At 40.4% G+C, this 17,854-nt stretch overlaps 1 protein-coding gene across 1 annotated transcript in view; it reads right to left on the reverse strand.

Annotated features, from left to right (window-relative positions):
• Nucleotides 1-17,854, reverse strand: part of Trpm1 (transient receptor potential cation channel subfamily M member 1) — a 144,687-nt gene that overhangs the window by 40,205 nt on the left and 86,628 nt on the right. The window contains exons 11-17 of the mRNA XM_015493157.2: nt 14,346-14,516; nt 13,206-13,340; nt 12,123-12,173; nt 9,642-9,782; nt 8,694-8,723; nt 4,793-5,085; nt 2,317-2,545 (exon numbers count right to left, since the gene is read on the reverse strand). Coding sequence (XP_015348643.2) covers nt 2,317-2,545; nt 4,793-5,085; nt 8,694-8,723; nt 9,642-9,782; nt 12,123-12,173; nt 13,206-13,340; nt 14,346-14,516 — 1,050 coding nt within the window. The remainder of the gene's footprint in view (nt 1-2,316; nt 2,546-4,792; nt 5,086-8,693; nt 8,724-9,641; nt 9,783-12,122; nt 12,174-13,205; nt 13,341-14,345; nt 14,517-17,854) is intronic.

A 17,854-nucleotide genomic window follows, 5' to 3' on the forward strand; every position in this document is an offset into this window, starting at 1 on the left:
GCCGCGGGGCGATTTGCTGAATAAGCAGTTACCCTCCGTGCGACAAACCTCTCGCGTTTGAGTCCCCGTAGCCGATCCTCGTGCGATGGAAATCCTTCCTCCAGGTTCCGGAGCACCCCACTATTGCTGGAAATTCCTAACAAGATATCCTTTAGCCGTCCTGACTTGTCATACTCCCACACAGTGAAGCAGCACACGGGGGTAATGCACTCCCCTCGCCGCCATCTTCCAAATCCCCCTCAAAAATCTTTATTTATTTTTTAAAATTTAGTTTTGCAGTGTTGGGAATTAAATCCAGGGTCTCATGCATGCTAAGTGAGTACTGTACCACTGAATTACAATCCATGGCCCCTTTTATCTGTTTTAAATAGCTGGACCATGTTTTTAAAAAAAAAAAAAAAAATTCAGCTTCTGAACATTTCCCCATCAGAACTGTCAAGGTCTTGTTTTACTGCCACCATCTAGAGTTCAGTATTATTGGTGAAAACTGTGATGTCAATCTGATATTCATAACTTTGTGTGTGACCTGTTTCTTTAAAACCTGTAGGATTTCTTTATTTTTAGTATTCCAAAAACTACTTGTTTACTAATATTCAAAGTTATGTATAATCAGCTTAGTGTAGAAATGGACAGTTAGGCACAACATTCATATTTCTAAGAAACAGAATACCTTCCATTTGCTAGAACTATGCTATGAAGTATAACATACAGGTTGAACACCCCTAACAGAAAAAACCCCTAAAATCTGAAATGCTTCAAAATCTGAAACTTTTTGAGTGCTGGTCACAAAGTGGAAAATTCCACACCAGACTTCATGTGATATGTCACAGTCAAAATGCAGGTGTACTAATAATATTGCATAAAATGGCCTTATATGTATAAGGTATGTGTGAAACATAAATGAAGTTTATGATATCTCACTATGTATAGACAAATATTCCAAAATCCAAACCAAAAAAAAAAAAAAAGAAGAAAGAAAGAAAAATCTAAAACACTTCTTGTCCCAAGCATTTGGATACAGGATACAACCTGTATTGGTTTTTTTTTTTTCTCTTATTATAAAAATCCCATAAAATAGGTACAATATTACCATTAGATAGTTGGGGGATACCCTAAGATTAGAGTCTCTTCTCAAGATAACCTAGTGTATAAGAGTAGTAAACACACAAGTAGGGTTTGATTGCAATATGATTTTATCCCCACTGCATGCTTTTCAAACCTTTTCATAGCTTTGTATTCTCTCACAAGCCCCATATAATAAAAATGTTACCAATTAAAGTAACAGCACACAGTTTTAGAGTTTGAGGGACTCTATAGAAGTCAAGCTAAGGTCCTTGCTTTAATGGTAGGTAGATGACCTGTCTAGGGTGCATGACTAATTATGGTGGGTAGCAGATGAAGGCATTGCTTGTGTTAGGGAGATCTGTAAGCCAGCTATGTTGGTTAGGTGAGACTCTGGCATTAGCCCACATGGGTTCAGTTTCTTTGTTGATCCACTAAGATCTAGGAGAGTTATCTAATCTCAAAGGTTCAGGTTTCTTATCTGTAAGACAAGGGTTGTCACATCATCTCTCTCATGGGGTTACTCAGAGGTATATAGTAGTTCCCCTTATCATGAGGGATATGTTTCAAGAACCCCTGTGGATGCCTGAAACTCTAGATGGTACTGAACCCTATATATTCTGTTTTGATTATAAGACTGCAGTATTGCCATATAGTACCAGACCTAAACTGTCCTTCTGTGTTTTATGCCCTGGTGCCTCCTTTGCATCACTATTCTTGCTCTTCAAAGCCATTATTAAGTAAAATAAGGGTTACTGGAATGCAAGCACTGCAAAGCTGTGACAGTTGATCTGATAACCAAGATAGCTACTACTGATTTTGTTTACAGCGTGGATACACTGGACAAAGGAAGGATTCCTTACTGGGTGGGATGGAGTGGGATCATGAGAGATTTCATCACAGTAATCAGAACAGTGAGTAATTTTAAACTCATGAATAGGATCTGGGGATGAAGTTCAGTGGTAGAGCATTTGCCTGGCATGTGTGAGGCCCTGGGTTCAATCCCTGGCATTGAAAAATAATACCCCTCACACCAATTATGAATTACTCATTTCTGTAGTTTTCCATTTAATATTTTTGGATTGTGGCTGACTTCAGGTAACTAAAACCTAGGAAAGCAAAATTGGACCAGTGTGACTACTGTAAATGAAATAACTCACAGGGTGCTTAGCTCTGCCTCAGGGAGAGTCAGAGCTCAACAGATGTCACTTAATCACTGTCATCTGGGCAGTCTAATGGCCATGCCACACATACCTTCAGGCCAGGGTTTTTCCTCATTCGAAGCCTTCCCATCCACATGTCAGTCAGTAGCATCTGACTGCAGGTGTGAGCGATAAAGTCCCGGTGTTTGGCCGCCACAGCCAGTTTGAGGCAGGTTGAATTGCTCCAGTTTTTTAGCTCATAGGTCAGCAGTTTCATGGCAATCTGCTCATCATGCTTATAGGACTGGTCTAACAACTCCACAGCAAGCTGGCCAAAGTCTCTGGAGTTAAAGAGATGGAATTGGGTGTGAAGCTGCAGTGGCCACAGGATTTTTCTTAGATAGATGTGGTCACAAGGGCACAGGGAGGCACAGAACACAGAATCTACAATTAGAAGGGACTTCATTGTCCTCTAAAAGCAAGGATCTCTTGAGATTTGTCCTTAGAGGAGGACAGCCAGGGCCAGGGGCTCTGTGCTCAGTCAGGATGGGGAATGACTGCTCTTGCTGCAAATAGAGCTTTAGGTTGACTCCAAGACTGCCCATCAGGTCCCAAGGACACAAAGACAAGGAGACAAAGTCTATTTCCTCAAGTTGTGCACAGATTAGGGAAGCAGACAGAACAGACAGCAAAGGCAAGTTCAGAAACAGGACTTGTGGGGTTATAAGTCAGAACAGAGGCTGTTCTTGGGGGTGAAGAATAGGGAGGAAGGTGGACATTGAAGGGGACACCAGGAAGCTTGCTGGTGCCTGTTAGGTTCTGTTTCTTAATCTGGGTGCTAGTGTAAACAGTTATCAAGCCATACATTTTATGTGTGTGTGTGTGTGTGTGTGTGTGTGTGTGTAATGATTCAATAATGCATTGAATGAAAGAGAATTCAGGACTGGGAAAATAGCTCAGTGGTGTAGTGCTTGCCTAGCATGCATGAGGACCTGGGCTCAATCCTCAGCACCACCACCACAACAAAAAGAATTCAACATTGTCAGTGCCATGACAGACACAAAGCATATTTCTCATAGGGCTCAGAACAAAGGAAAATTTTCACAGAGCCCTAACTGCTAATGAGAGGACAATGATAGAAGTTGAGGAGGCATGGAGAAGATGACACAAACTGAAATATGGAACATAGAATTTATTCCCTTTCCCATATAATTTAAATATATAATTATAGTATTATATATTATAATTCCTATAATTTAAATATTTAATTATAGCCATAATCTTTGCTCATTTCTATGACCTTCTGTTGTGGACTTTGGTAAAGCTATGGCCACACAGTGATCACTCTGTTTTTGTTTTTCCATCTGATAGGGGATTTTATTGCAATTATGAGCTTAAGGATGAATATAGCAGAATTATGTATGGGGAGTAGCCTTCCTTGTTCCTTGAAGAACAATGCTGTCACAGTACCTCCTGAGTCCTACGCATTACCCTGGAAGCAAGGGGTGAATGTGTCCCCATTTTTAAATGGTCTTGAATTCCTCATATTTAGGAATTGGCTAGTAAGTTTAGAAATCACCAAATCCAAAACAAAAGCCACAGGTTTCAGAAAACAAAGATGTTAGATGTTGGCAGAGCTGTCTGTGTCTGTGTCTGTTCCAAATTTTTGTGCCTATAAAAAAGTCCCAGTTGTCCTGGGACTTCAGATCTCCAGTCTGGCGTGTAAGGAATTTGGAAGTGGCTAGTCTATCCTAACAAGAAAAGTCAGAATGAACTGAAAAATCAACATTTCTTTTCAGTTCCATCAGAGAAGAGAGGTCATGGGGAAGTCTGCTGTACCCAGAACTGGAGGGACAGACAGGCAAGTACAAGAATCATTGTTTACTGGAGCAGAAATGTCTGTAGGAACCAGAACTTGGGTGTGAACCATGAGTTGTAACTGATGAATTGCTGGAAACTCAGTGTGGACAAGTTCAGAAGTTAAAAACCCCAGGGAAACCCAGTAATGCGAACTTCTGTGAGTTTTACATCCGGGAGACTGACCGGGTTCTCACAGTACATAAAGGAGAAAAATCTCCTAGTGTTTCCATCACAGAGAAGGAAAAAGAAGCCATTTTGAGATATGCTTCTGCCCTGGTCCTCAGAAGTAAGTAGTCAACAGAGCCAACTCTGCTGGGCTGTATTAGAAATTAACCTACATGGCAGATAAGCAATACCCAACTCCAATCCTCTTTAATATCTCCTCTTGCTAAGCAACTCTTGTGACATTCATAGTTGAAGGCACAGGTGCACTAAAATTGTATACCCCATCAGTGTGTGTTTCTTCATGGAAATTCGTTTCACTGTTTTTGCATTAGAATTGGGTTTCAATAATTTTCATGAGAAGGTAATAACCTAAAACAGTGACAGCCCAGAAATACCCCAGAGATAGAAGGAAAAATACTAATGTGATGGGCAAAGCAGTTTACAGACATGCGTTGACTATAAACATGTTTAAGTGAGAAAATACAATGATCACCCTCCTTGCAAAGGAGCAGTGTTCAGGACAACCGTTACTCCTGGCCCTGAAATTTCCTCTAGACACTAACTTGGAATTGTTGTCCAAGTCCTGGGAGATGTCATCCACCAGCTCGCTCTCGGAGGACTCATGGGCCATGGCCTTGTAGAGCTTGCAGGCCACCAAGGCTTTCGCCATGCATTCTTCCCCTCGCTGCCAGAGGAAGACTGCCATTTTCTGGCGTTTCATCAGCACGGCCCACACCATCAGCTCGTGGAAGGGGTACTGGAATCGACTCATGGCGGGGTCGTCCACATCAATGTCGACCTCTTCCTCTTTTTTCTTCTTTTTCTTTTTCTTTCCTTTGGTTGGAGGCTCATCATCCTGAAGGGAGGAAAAACACATTTTTTTTTCATTTTTTCCTAAATGTGCAATAAAGGGTTCAGAACTACGGCAGAGAGGGAACCGTTTATGTCAGAGATAATAAAGAGACTCCTTCAGCACAACTCAAGTATCCACTCAGCATGTTCATTTTTTAAAAAAGATACACATTTATTATAAGTAAACCATCTAAAACCAAATAAGCTGAGAAGAAACATTGCTGTTTGCATAACTTTTACCCCTGGCTTAGTAGGGTTTTAAGAAGACTTTAATGAGGCCATGCAGCAAAACTCAAGCAAAAATGAAATGTAAATAGCATCATGGAACAGGTAAAGACCACAGTTTATTTTTTCAGGGAAGTCATGCAATGCAGCAAAACATTAACATTCATTTGCAGACATAGCTGAATCAGAAATTAATATAAAAATGCAAAAAGGGACAGAGGCAAATGTTTTAGGTTTCGCTCCAATGTTTTAAGAAAGCAAACATTCCATTTTGAATGAGCACTGTCCTTTCCCCCATGTGGTGCAAACAAAAGGCCAACATTCCATTTCCTAAAGGGATTAGGAGAATGTTTCTGAAAGTGGAGCAAGCAAGCTCTGTAGGAAAGGCAGGTCAGGCTTGGGGGAACTGCTTGGAAGTCTGAGGTTTCAGCCATTTCAGGTTAAGACTTAGTACTCAGTGGAATGACAGAAACAGATACAATACCCCCAAGGTCGCATGTTTGTATTTAACCAACCTTGGACTGAAAATATTTGGGGAAAAAAAATGCATCTCTACTGAACATGTATAGACTTTGTTGTTTCTTGTCCTTACTTCCTAAATAATAATGTATAACAACTATTTACACAACATTTACATTGTATTAGGTATTGTAAGTCATCTAGAGATGATATAAAATATTTGGAGAGGATGTATGCAGATCCTATGGAAATACCACAGCATTTTGTATAAGGGACTTGAGCATCTGCAGATTTGATATCCTCAAGGGATCCTGGAACAAGTCCCCTACAGATACTGAGGGATGATTGTATTTGCTATTTTGTACAGGCTTTCCAATCAATTATTATTGTTGTTTTTTGTTTGTCTTTTCAGTGGTTTTGAGGATCCGACCCACCCCCTGGTACATGCTAAGCAAGCACTCTACCACCCAGTTACATCCCCAGCCCAATTATGTACTTTTATTCTTACAACGTCTCTGAAAGGTTATGAATTCCTTCCATTCCCTCAGAGGATAAAATTGTGGCTCAAAGTCTGAAAAATTTCTCTACATTCACACAACTGGAATGGGATGGAGCCTTGGGGGACCCTGGGGAATGTGGTTCTTAATTCCTATCACAAGTTGTTCACCAATGACAGAGTTCTTATGAGTTATAGCATCTTGCCCCAGATTTCAATGTTTTTGTTCTAATTTTCTAATTTTGTCAAAGTAAGATACAGTCACAATAACTTAGGGAAGGTTGGTCTATATGGATTAAAAATTGGTGTGATAGAAATTTAAAAACAGTTTCATGTTCAAGAATATATAAAATAAAAATCAACTAATGGATAATAAAAGTTTTGAAACAGAGTCCTATAAACCTACTTTTCAATAATAGCACACATTTTGTCAAAATATTGTTTACTAATTTTCTTGAAATTATTGCCAGAAAGAGGATATAACAAACAAGGAGTGATTTTCCTAAAATGCAAAGTCCTGACACAAATTAATAAGGAAAATAATAACAACCCAATAAAATAACAAAAGACATGAACTGGAAGTATAAGGAGAAATTAATGCATCTATAATTGTAGTAAGAATATTTAAACATATCTCACTTAGAAATGAGTTTGAAAAACAATAGTAAATATAAAAGCAAATCCAACAGCAGAATTGCCAAGTTTGATTTGATGGATTAATATAAAAGCTGAACCCACAGAATTTCACAAAAATCAACCAGGCATTACACCCCAATTCCTTTAAGATTTTCCCCCCAATACCAGAAAGCATTATTGTTATTTTTTGTTCGTCTTTTCAGTGATGTTGAGGTCTACATTCAAGGAATAAAATTAGAAATCAACCACAGAAGGATAATGACAACAGTCAGTATCTGGAAAATTGAAACTTTTAAATAACTCTTGAATTGCAGAGAAAATTATAAGCTTTTTAGAAGTAAATGGCAATGAAGGTTGCCGCCCATACTCACTCATACCTGTGGGATACCATGAAAACAATGCCCAGGTAAAAATTTATACCTTTAATGCATTTATTGGAATATAGGGAAGAGTAGAAATAAGTGACTTGACTTTCAGACTGAATCAATAAAAGCAACACAGTAACTCTAAAGAAAATTCATGGTAGGAATGAATAAAAATAAAAGCAGACATTAACAAAATAGAAACAGAAAAAAAAAAGTTGCTTGATAAGGCAAAGATACCAAGAAGATAATTAGGCAACTTTGGTTAAGGAAAAAAAAAAGATATATATATATATATATATATATATATATTTTAAATCAGGAGAAATGTCAGACATCTATAAATATTGAGAAGATTAACAAAGACAAGAATATTAAGTAAAAGTTAATACCAATGAACTTGAAAGTCTAGAGAAAATAATTATTTTTAGGAAAATATAAATTACCCCAGTTAAAAAAGCCTGAATGGACTCATTTACAATTAACTGACAACAACAAAAATAAAAATACTAGAAAATGATGTCACTTACATAAAACTTTAGAATCATGAATAATAACAAAATAAATTCAATTGAATATTTTAAAGTCCTCAACAAGTAATTAAAAATTTCCAAGAATGCAAATGTAATTTAATATTGCTAGGTCCTTCATATATTGTATCATATCAATAAATCAAAGGGGGGAAAAGATATGACATGTTTATATGTTTATATGACTAAGGAATGAAGCCCTGAAGTCATTTCTATGAATATCAAAAATAAGACAAGGTTGTCTTTTATTATCCCCATTAATTTTCAAAAGTATTCTGAAAATTCTACCATATGAACAAATTAATGTTAAAGAGGGAGTATTCAAAAGAAGGGACAAAATGGTTATCAACAAAAAGTATTATTTTATATCTAGAAAACCCAGAAAAGTCTGCTAAAATTCCCTCAAGCTAGGACAAAAGCAGTAGAAATGCCTTTATAAGCAACTTTAAAAACAAAGCACCAGACATCAAAATATTTAAGTGAATGGAAGAAATTCCACAAAGCAGAATATTAAGATCAGCTATTGTAAAGATTCTCCTCAAATAAACTCATGAGTTAAGTAGCATCTCAATCCTGTATGGATTCAGTATAGAAGGTCTTAATTCTGTATTCACAATTGAGACTGGTCTTTAGCATTTGCTTAATCTTTGTTTGCTTTGGAAACTGGCTGGGTGAATTCAGAAAATGAACTGGGTAGTTTTAACCTTTTCAAAAAATGTATATGATCCTTTTATATAATATATATATATAATTGAACCAAGTGATCTAAGGAGATTTTGGCGAGTTGTGTAGTAGATTTAGTCATGAAAAAACAAACTTTGTGCTAAGCAAATACAAAACTAAAAGGTTTATCTATATTTGATCAAAATATATATCATAGAACTATTGAAAACAGTCTACTTACTTCCATTCCCAAAAGTTTAAGAGCTTTAGGCTGCATCATGAAAGAGAAAAAAATATATTAATTTACTGAGATAACTGTAGATAGTAGCAATGTGTATGCTACATTAGTAGTATTGTTAATAGTGGACAGTAATAGATTAAAATGCTTTGTATCTTTACTAAATAATGACAATATCCAAGGGAAAGGAATGCTGTCATAGGGAAACTGCTTCTGTCAGCAGAAGTCAGTCGAGGAGCAAGATAAGCAGACGTGTCCTATCCTTATTGCAGGTGGAACCAGAGAAGTGTCCTAACAAAAATCCAGACACGGAGCTATGGAGTTGGGGGTGAAGGGAAGACTTTGTGAAAGATCTGACTTTAGACTTGGGCTTTTGGTGAGAGGCAAATTTTGAAAGGTACAATCAGGGGGATGAGCCATGGAAAGCACAGGAATAAAGTGCGATTTTGTTGGAGAAATATAGTCTACCGTGACAGGGTGGGGACAGCAGGCAGAGAGTCTTGGATGCTGTGATAATGAGTTTGGCCATGGTTGTTCAGGCAGCAGGGAACCCTGAGTGCATCTGGGCAGGGAGTGTGCTGTTGTGTCCCTTGCTTTGGAAGATGATGGTTGCTACAGTGGAAGGGTGGTCGGATGGATTGGAGGCAGGAGAGACTGTAGCTGTCTTCTCAGGAGGAAGGTAACCGTGGACAAAGGAGGGCAGATGCAATTGATTTGCTGTGCTGCTGACATGCTAAGGGGTGGGTTAGGGAGGAGGACGGTGCAAGAAGCTGGCCATCCATAAGGTTGGAGAGGCCTCACATGGGGCAGTCACTGCAGGAGGCTGGAAATTTGTGTTGGAAGATGGTGCAAAGATTTTGGCTTTGAATAGTCTGAGTTGTTGGAAAGCACAGCAAGGAACCATATGTCACTTTGGGAAACACAAAACACTGCACAGCCACTGAGCTGTACCCTCTTAGGTCCAAACAAGTTGTTGTATAGGGTCCGAAAACTTTTCCGAGTGTAGTTGCAGCGGTAGGCTCCTCCCATGAGGTACTCCAGCACAAGCCCTATGTCTATGAGGCTGATGTGGTAATCAGGTGGAAGGTTGCTCTGTTTTAAAAAAGAAAAAAAAAAGATTTTTGTCTCATTCAGAGTGCAGACATCATCTCATACATTGGCATAAGTGGCCATCTCCACTTGGGAGTTCATGACATGTCATAGATGAGTGATTACACAATATTCAATCTCTGGTCATGTGATTGAGGGGGATATTGGTTTAAATCAGATTCCAGAAAATGAGTTAAGCTTTTCTAACAGGAAGAAAGGGTTAGAAATCTATATCACTATAGGGTTAATGATTGGGCAAGATTGTGGCCCTACATGTCAGTTTGCAGTTCTCATGTGTAAATGTGAGGAAATGGTATGGTGTAGCTGGCACACAGCAGAGGAGTTTGGATGAGCAGGTGCTTCAGTAGCTGCTTGTAGAGAAGAGCCCAGCCTCATGGGGCAGGGGCCAGATTTAATGCAAAGGAGAAAGACTTCATGGGAGGCCATGGGAGGTCAGAATTTCCCCAGGGACTGGAATTTTCTTGTGAAAGCCTTTATGGTGTCCAGTCTATTTCTAGGGGAACCCAATAATACAAACACCACATACCACCTGGTGTGTCTGGGAGTGGTGAAGGGAACAGTTTGTATCAATGTGTAAGAGAGTCTGTTAAGACAGAGTCAGTGGGAGAGAGGAGGAATAGACAGAACAGAGATGCCCCAGGTACTCATAGTCACTCATTCACATCTTGGGCTGGTTGACTTATTCAGGGAGCAGAGCTAACCAGATGTATAGGAATTTTTGCTCTGTGCCATTTATTGATGGGTTAATTTCATATGTTGAAATGATGGTGGTATCTTGGGATCCATCACGTGACCATTACTCGTTCCAAACATACTTCCTTTAAAATAGGACAGGCCACATTAACTAAAAAATTCACTCATGCATTACAAATTTGTTCCCCACCTATTGTGATCCTTGACCACATTTCTTATTAGTGATGAGAACTCTAGGGAGCCAGGTGTTGTGTGGCAAAACTGTCAATAGCCCCAATGCAGTAGAATATGCAATGCACAGGAGTGGCTGGAGTCTGCTTGGGTGGGCGTTGGAAGGGTGAGTAAGCGTTCCAGGAAGAACTTCTAAGGCAGTTTGGAGCAGGTGGAGCAGGGACAACGGGTGAGAAGGTAGAAGAATGCTGCAGAGGTGAGCACAGTGTGGTGCAGGACAGAACACAGACTCCTCAGACACCAGAGAGTTAGGTGGGGTCAGTATACAGTATGGTAGGGATGTGATAGGTTAGATTAGGGGATGTGGTCATGTCCAGGCCCAGTGGGGTGCATGTTCCTTGGAAGGAGCTTGAGTTTCATGTTGTGGCCCATTGAGAAACTTCAGATGACTTTAAGCTGGATATAGAGGATAGAAGGAGATTATTGAAGCCGCTCAATTGGGAAATTGTTGGGCCTGAACCAGGGTAACTATCACTTTTGAAAGTTTGACCTTCCTAATCAATCTTCCAGCTGGGTTCTATGGGGAAAAATCAGAATCCTTATGTGGAAAACAGGACTGTAAGTCAGAGGATCTTGGAGGACCCTCTTAGTTCCCAGATCCACTGATTCTGTTTTGCTTCATGAATCTCTGTAGAAGTCACATTCTCATATATTATTGGAACCAAATATTTGTATTAAATCTGGGAAAACTATCTAGGACTCTGGCTGAAAACCCTATTCTTTGATTTCAGTTATTTTCTATTGCTCAGAAAACAAGCACATATTACAAACTCTGCGGGCCAGGCATTTTAACAAAATGAATCACTCTCCTTTGAACCTAATCTAATCCTCTAACCTATGGCAAGAGGGCACAAGAAATACCACACTAGAATACCAAGAGAGGGATGTTGTATAAAAACACAGACTGCAAGTAGTCAGAAACGGTGGAAAGTGAGAAGAGCAGCTATAGCTTAACAATGAGGGAACAGAAAGGCTCAAAGACATCTGCTGCAATCTACAGGACACACAGAATTAATGAAGGACCTCCTGTTGGTACATATGGAAAGAGGCATAGTGAATGAGTGAGAGATCCCAAAGTAGGTATATAAGGCTGCCCTGGGGATGGTGGTGCTCAGGGGAGGGCAGGCAAGGTCCTTGCTGGCTGCTGCCCCTGGTTTGGCCATGGCACCATCCATAGTCAAGCAGCCATCCAGCACATTCCCATCATGTGGGGATGCACAATCAACTTGGAAAAAGCTTCTCCTTTTCTCTTTTAGTTTATGAAGATATTTGTTATGTCCCATGCATCCAATAACAAGAAGCTAACACATTTTGGAAATTTAAAAACCCACTTTTAAGAAATTTGTTTTAGTGAAAGATGACAATAGGTAAGGATTATAAAACAGTGGATGGACTGACCTTTTTTACATCCCTCACCAGCAGATGAAGTGTGTTTGGTGGACCCAGTCTCTGAAAGAGAAGCATTTAGGCATATTAAATAAGTTTTTCTTTCATTCTTAGAACAAAATTCTGCTCTATTGTATAGAATTAATGACCTGCGAGAGTTGGAGTATAACCCATTATCAGCCTATTTGTTTTAGGAGATAGAATTGATTTTGGTTAGGAAGTATCTGTCACCTTCAAAGGTATGTAAGATACTTTTTGTTGAATTACTTTAAAGAATATATTACAGTGCCCAATATAGCATTAAAGATTCACTAAGTTTTAGCAAGCAGCTGCTGAGGACTATTTCTGCCACTTAAAATCTTAGAATGGGGAAGAATATATATTCTCAAAACTTGCAATATACACAAAACCAAGGGGATTTCATTCAGACACTTCCATTCTAATGCAGCAGAGCTCCTTGTATGAAAACTTAGTTGTACATTTTTCACCAAAGCCTGATAAAAATGTGAAGGTCCCAAGGGAAGAGTGATTAATGACCCCTGGTAGCTTATCAGACTGCTAATGACTTTAGGAAGCTAGGTTCTTTCATCTCCTGAATATGAATAAGAGTTCATACAGAGAATTCCTGACTTAGATAGTTTGTCATCAATTGTGAGACTTCACAATAGAGTGAAAGTGGTACAGATGCATTCAGTGGAAACTGAAATTAGAAGTTTGATCTTTTCTTCAAGTTAGTCATGTGCAGTCTATTCCACTCTCCATACCGGGTAGTGGAAGTGAGCCACAGTTCCCAGACAGCCCCATGACCACAGGAAAACAACCAAGACTGTACAGCATTCGATGTTGCTAAACTATGATATTTGGTAGGATGGCTACATTAAATGCATGTTCTACTTATAATATTTTTAACATGATGTGTTTATAGGCACATAAATCCTTTGTAAGTCAAGAAGCATCTTCACCACTCCAGAAGAGAATGTCTGGCTAGGCACAGCACTAGTTGATAATTTGAACACATTTATGCATATTATGCACCAGTGATAAAAATATTCATAGGGCTAGCTCTTTTCTGACCCCCTTTTCTAGAACACTCACCGTGTTATAGAGCTCCTCCAGCCTCGGAATGGTAAGAAAGTGTTGCATGTTCACTCCATTTTCAATCAGGAGTTTGACAAAGTCAACTCGATCTAAGACTAAAGCATCCAGCATCGCTTGCTCTAGAGCATTCACCTGTATGAATCCAGAAAGGAGAGCCCATAAATGGCCTCTCAGAGAGACACCAGGCAGAACAATTGGAAACATCATGGAAAGAGTATTCGAAACCTCAAGATTTTGGAATATTCAGAATGTGGTTCTGTGTTTCTCTCCCTCTTCCCCCACCCCTTTCTACCTCTCTCTCTTTTTTTTATGGTGCTGGGGATAGAACCCGGGGGCCCCACACATGCTACACAATTGCCCTACCAATGTGCTTATGTTCCTAGCCCCTAGTTCTCCATGCTCTTTGACTTGAGTAAACCGGCCTCATCTCCTCTCTTTTCTTCTCACTTTGACTCCTATGTGTCCTATCAAAGCCTACAAAGGATTCTCTCCCTTTTAAAATGAACTGAAGAGATTTGAAAATTCAACATCATCTTGGTGTTGCTCTGTTCAGTTCTCTCATTTGTTTTCTTGACTGACATATACCCTCGTGGCAGCCACAGGACCATGACAATGGCAAGGACATGCCCCTGCAGAGGCCCTGTTTTGACTATATCCTGGCAGCAGCAAGTTGGAGAACCACCATGCACATGTGGCTCTGGCCTTCCAGCTCAGACAGCTACAGTTGCCCTCACATACCCATCACAGGCTCTATCTTTCAAGAAGGTTTTACTGTGTGAATTGGGATTATGTGGTAATAATTGGCTTATTTTCCATGCATCAAGCATCTGCATGTCGGCTAGGAAGAGACAGCCACTATTAAGATGACCAGGACCACTTCTCCTAGTGGCATTTTCTTCCCAAAGCAGAAATGTGTGGTGTCTTTGACAGCTGACATCTGCATCACAGTGAGCATGTCATTTCTGTTGAAATATTGACATGTTCCCATCAATCATTTATCCCTGCCTCCTGGGACTCTGGGCCCTCACAGAACTAAAACAAAGGCGACAAGAACTGCCCCTACCACTGGAGAAGTAAGGTGATGCCAACTCCAGTCTCCTGGATCCCAAAAATCAAGAGCAAGGACTTTCCACAAACCCAGTTCAGCAGCTCGATCTTCCGGGGGTCAGTTTCTTCCTCTACTTCCTCTTTTGTTTTCCCTTTCTTCTTGCCTTTTCCTTTTCCTCTCCCCTTGGTGGTAGCTGTGGGTGGCTTCTTCTCCTTCTCTGTGGCTTTAGTATCCACCGGAGGGGCCAGACTTCCAAGGGGCTGCAGTCCACAGCAAGCAGAGTTGGAAAAAGGTATTAAGGCTGACCCTTGTCCTATATCAAGCATCCTGACCCACCCCACCTGTGTATGCTCAAACACACACAGAGCACATAAGCATGCCCACTCACACATGGCACATGTGTACACACAAACTCACATAAACCTACATGTATGAAGGCGGCATACATGTGCACAGTCATATACACTCACATATGTACACAGTGCATGCCCATGCATACAGCAAACATGCACACATCCCACACACTGCACTCATGAACATGTATATGAGTGCAAATATGTATATATACCTGTGTATACACTTACACAACCCATGTGGCAGGCCTGGTTATTTGATGGAGATGGTCCTGATTGTGAACCACTGTTGCTCACGTGCACCAATACATACTTGGTTTGATGCAATGGTTTTATGTGTTTGAAGTGGCTGACATATTTGACTGACATGTATTTTTACACAAAGGAAAGGGTGCTTAGAATTAAGTTCAAAGGCACTGAAGAGATGTTCCCATGGTTGACTAATGATAGAACCTGATAGTGAAGGGGCCAGAGACAATGGATATAACTTCAGATGTTTGTCAGGATATAAACATGAACCAGAGCACTTACTGATTGGGTAAAGAAGCTTTGCCAGGTGTCATGGAGCTGTATACAATGTGGTGTTAGACTGGAGACATCAAGGGCACAGAGTGCTCTAGACTCAAGGGAACAGAGGGAGAACAGAAGTGGGACTTTCACCCTGACCTTGCCCTTGGCTATGTGAGAAACATGGGATTATATCCTGGTGCAGACACACAGTCAGCATTTGAAGAACTTTGACTCTCCTGATGATGACCTCACCTGCTTTCTCCTCCAACCAAACTCTTCTGGTGAGTTTTTTGCCCATGGACATTCTCTCCCTCTATTCTTTCCTCCACTTGCTCCACTCTTCTTCCCTGTCTGTCCACAGCTATGACTTTGGTCACTGATGACTGTGCTTGTGTCTAGCATTTCCTGTCCTCCTTGTGCTGGGTTTTCAGAGCATCTGGCTCTACCACCTGCTTCCTTGATGAGTCTCTTCCCTTGATTTCCTGAGCTCCACAGGCTCCCGGCTTTCCTCTTTCTTGTTTGGCCATTGATTCACAGTGGCAAAGTTCTTCTGGTTTTTGTCTTCAATCCCCTTCCCTTTCACTCTACTCTGTCTCTTGGTGACCTCATTGACCACACCACCAGCCATCATTTATTTGTAAACAACCTATCCTGGCTAGATACAGTCTCCACCCCCCCCCCAAGAGTTTCTGCTGCCTACTTGTCATCTCTACTTGCATGTCTCATAGACTCTTCAAGTTTGTTTAAGCCAAATTTCTGTTGCTTTTATAGAAAAGTGCCTGAAGCTGGATACTTAATAAAAGAAAAGTGGTTTATTTTAGCTTGTAGCTTTGAAGGTTGAAAGTCTGAATATCAAGGCACTAGCTTTTTTGATGGCCCCTCCGGCTGCATTACATCATGGTAGATGGCACCGTGGTGGGAGTGCTTGCTAGTGGTACCAATCATAGGCAAATCAGGAAGCTGGAGACTGGGGAAGATCCAGTCTTTTTCTAATTATAACAACCTGGTTTAACAGGAGCTAATCTGGGCCCTGCAAGAACCACATTGGTCCTTTTGGATAGAAATGCTTCTGTGACTCAATTACCTTGAAATAGGACCCTATAGATACCTAATCACTGCCACACCAAGGCAACTTCTAGCACATGAAGTTATGGGGGACAAATCTTATTCAAAACAGAGCAAAGCTTATTATGTACAAGACCACACTCAGGAGACCTCCCCTCCAACGTGTTACCCTTTCAGTGGCCCTCATTTCAGTCATGTGGTACCATAATTTACCAGTTGTGCAAGTCAGAAAACTGTCAGTCATTGCTGACATCTTGCTTCTTCCTTACTGCCCTTCTCATGATTAATCTATGCAATGATGAAACATGCTAAATGCTGCTTGATTCTGTCCAATTTTGTCTTTTTCTCTGCCTCTGCTTTAGTCCCAAGAGCTATCTTTCACCTGAATTACTCTAATAGACCGTTTTTTTTTTTGCACCCACCTAGTGCATTTTCCAGAGAGATCCTTAAATATATAAAAGGAAGCACATAATGTTCCTGCTTGAAATTCCTAAGTAGTATGAAGTAGTAGAGATTACATTATGGGAAGTGTGTGTGCATTTGCGTAGCTTCTGGTCAACATAGAGATGTGGATGAAAGAGTATCTTAACTGTTGTCATGTAAGTAAGACTATCATGGTCTTGAATAAAAAGTGACACAGAATTTAACAAATGGTGCTAGGAGAGTGGATATCCACAGGCACAAGAATGAAGTTGAAGCATTATCTTACACCATAAACAAATATCAAATAATAATTCAAAATGAATAGAGACCTCAACATAAAAGCTAAAACTACAAATCTCTTAGAAGAAAACGCAGGGTAAAACCATGCAATATTGGGCTTGATTTGAATATGACACCAAAGGCAGAAAAGGAAAATTAAACAAATTGGACTTCACACAAAAAAATTGAGTTTTGTGCATCAAAAATACTATCAACGGGGGCTGTGGACGTAGCTCAGTGGGAGAGTGCTTGCCTTGTGTACACGAGGCCCTGGATTCTATCTCCTGCACCACAACAAACAAAACAACAACAAAACCTCACTATCAACTAGGTCATCCCACAAATGAGAGAATACATTTTTTTTACATTATGTATATGATAAAGGATTAATATCCAGAATATATAAAGAACTCTTAAAATTCACCATCAACAAAAACTAATCCAATTAAAAAATAGGCAAAGAACTTGACTAGCTATTTCTTCAAGGAAGATATACGAATGTCTAATAAAATGCTTAATATCGGCATTGCCCCCGTGTGCTGCTTCACTGTGTGGGAGTATGACAAGTCAGGACGGCTAAAGGATATCTTGTTAGGAATTTCCAGCAATAGTGGGGTGCTCCGGAACCTGGAGGAAGGATTTCCATCGCACGAGGATCGGCTACGGGGACTCAAACGCGAGAGGTTTGTTGCACGGAGCGTAACACTGCTTATTCAGCAAATCGCCCCGCGGCTAGAGTCTGCAGTGCGCGCTGGGAAACGAGGAGATAGCGACGCAGGGATACAGCGCTGCAGTTTCTGCCAGCAGTGCAAGCACCGTACTCAGGGCTGAATTCTGGGTTCGAGATGGGGGAAGGAAGCGGTCCATCTCGGTTCTCCACACCGGTCAGACCACAGAGGAGGCCAGCAGCCACCATGTTGGAAAGCTGACGTCACCATCCCTGTTTTCGACTGACCACAGCTCATTCA

This window comes from Marmota marmota, unplaced genomic scaffold (genome assembly GCF_001458135.2).
Source record: "Marmota marmota marmota unplaced genomic scaffold, marMar, whole genome shotgun sequence".
In the NCBI taxonomy this organism is placed as follows: Eukaryota; Metazoa; Chordata; class Mammalia; order Rodentia; family Sciuridae; genus Marmota; species Marmota marmota.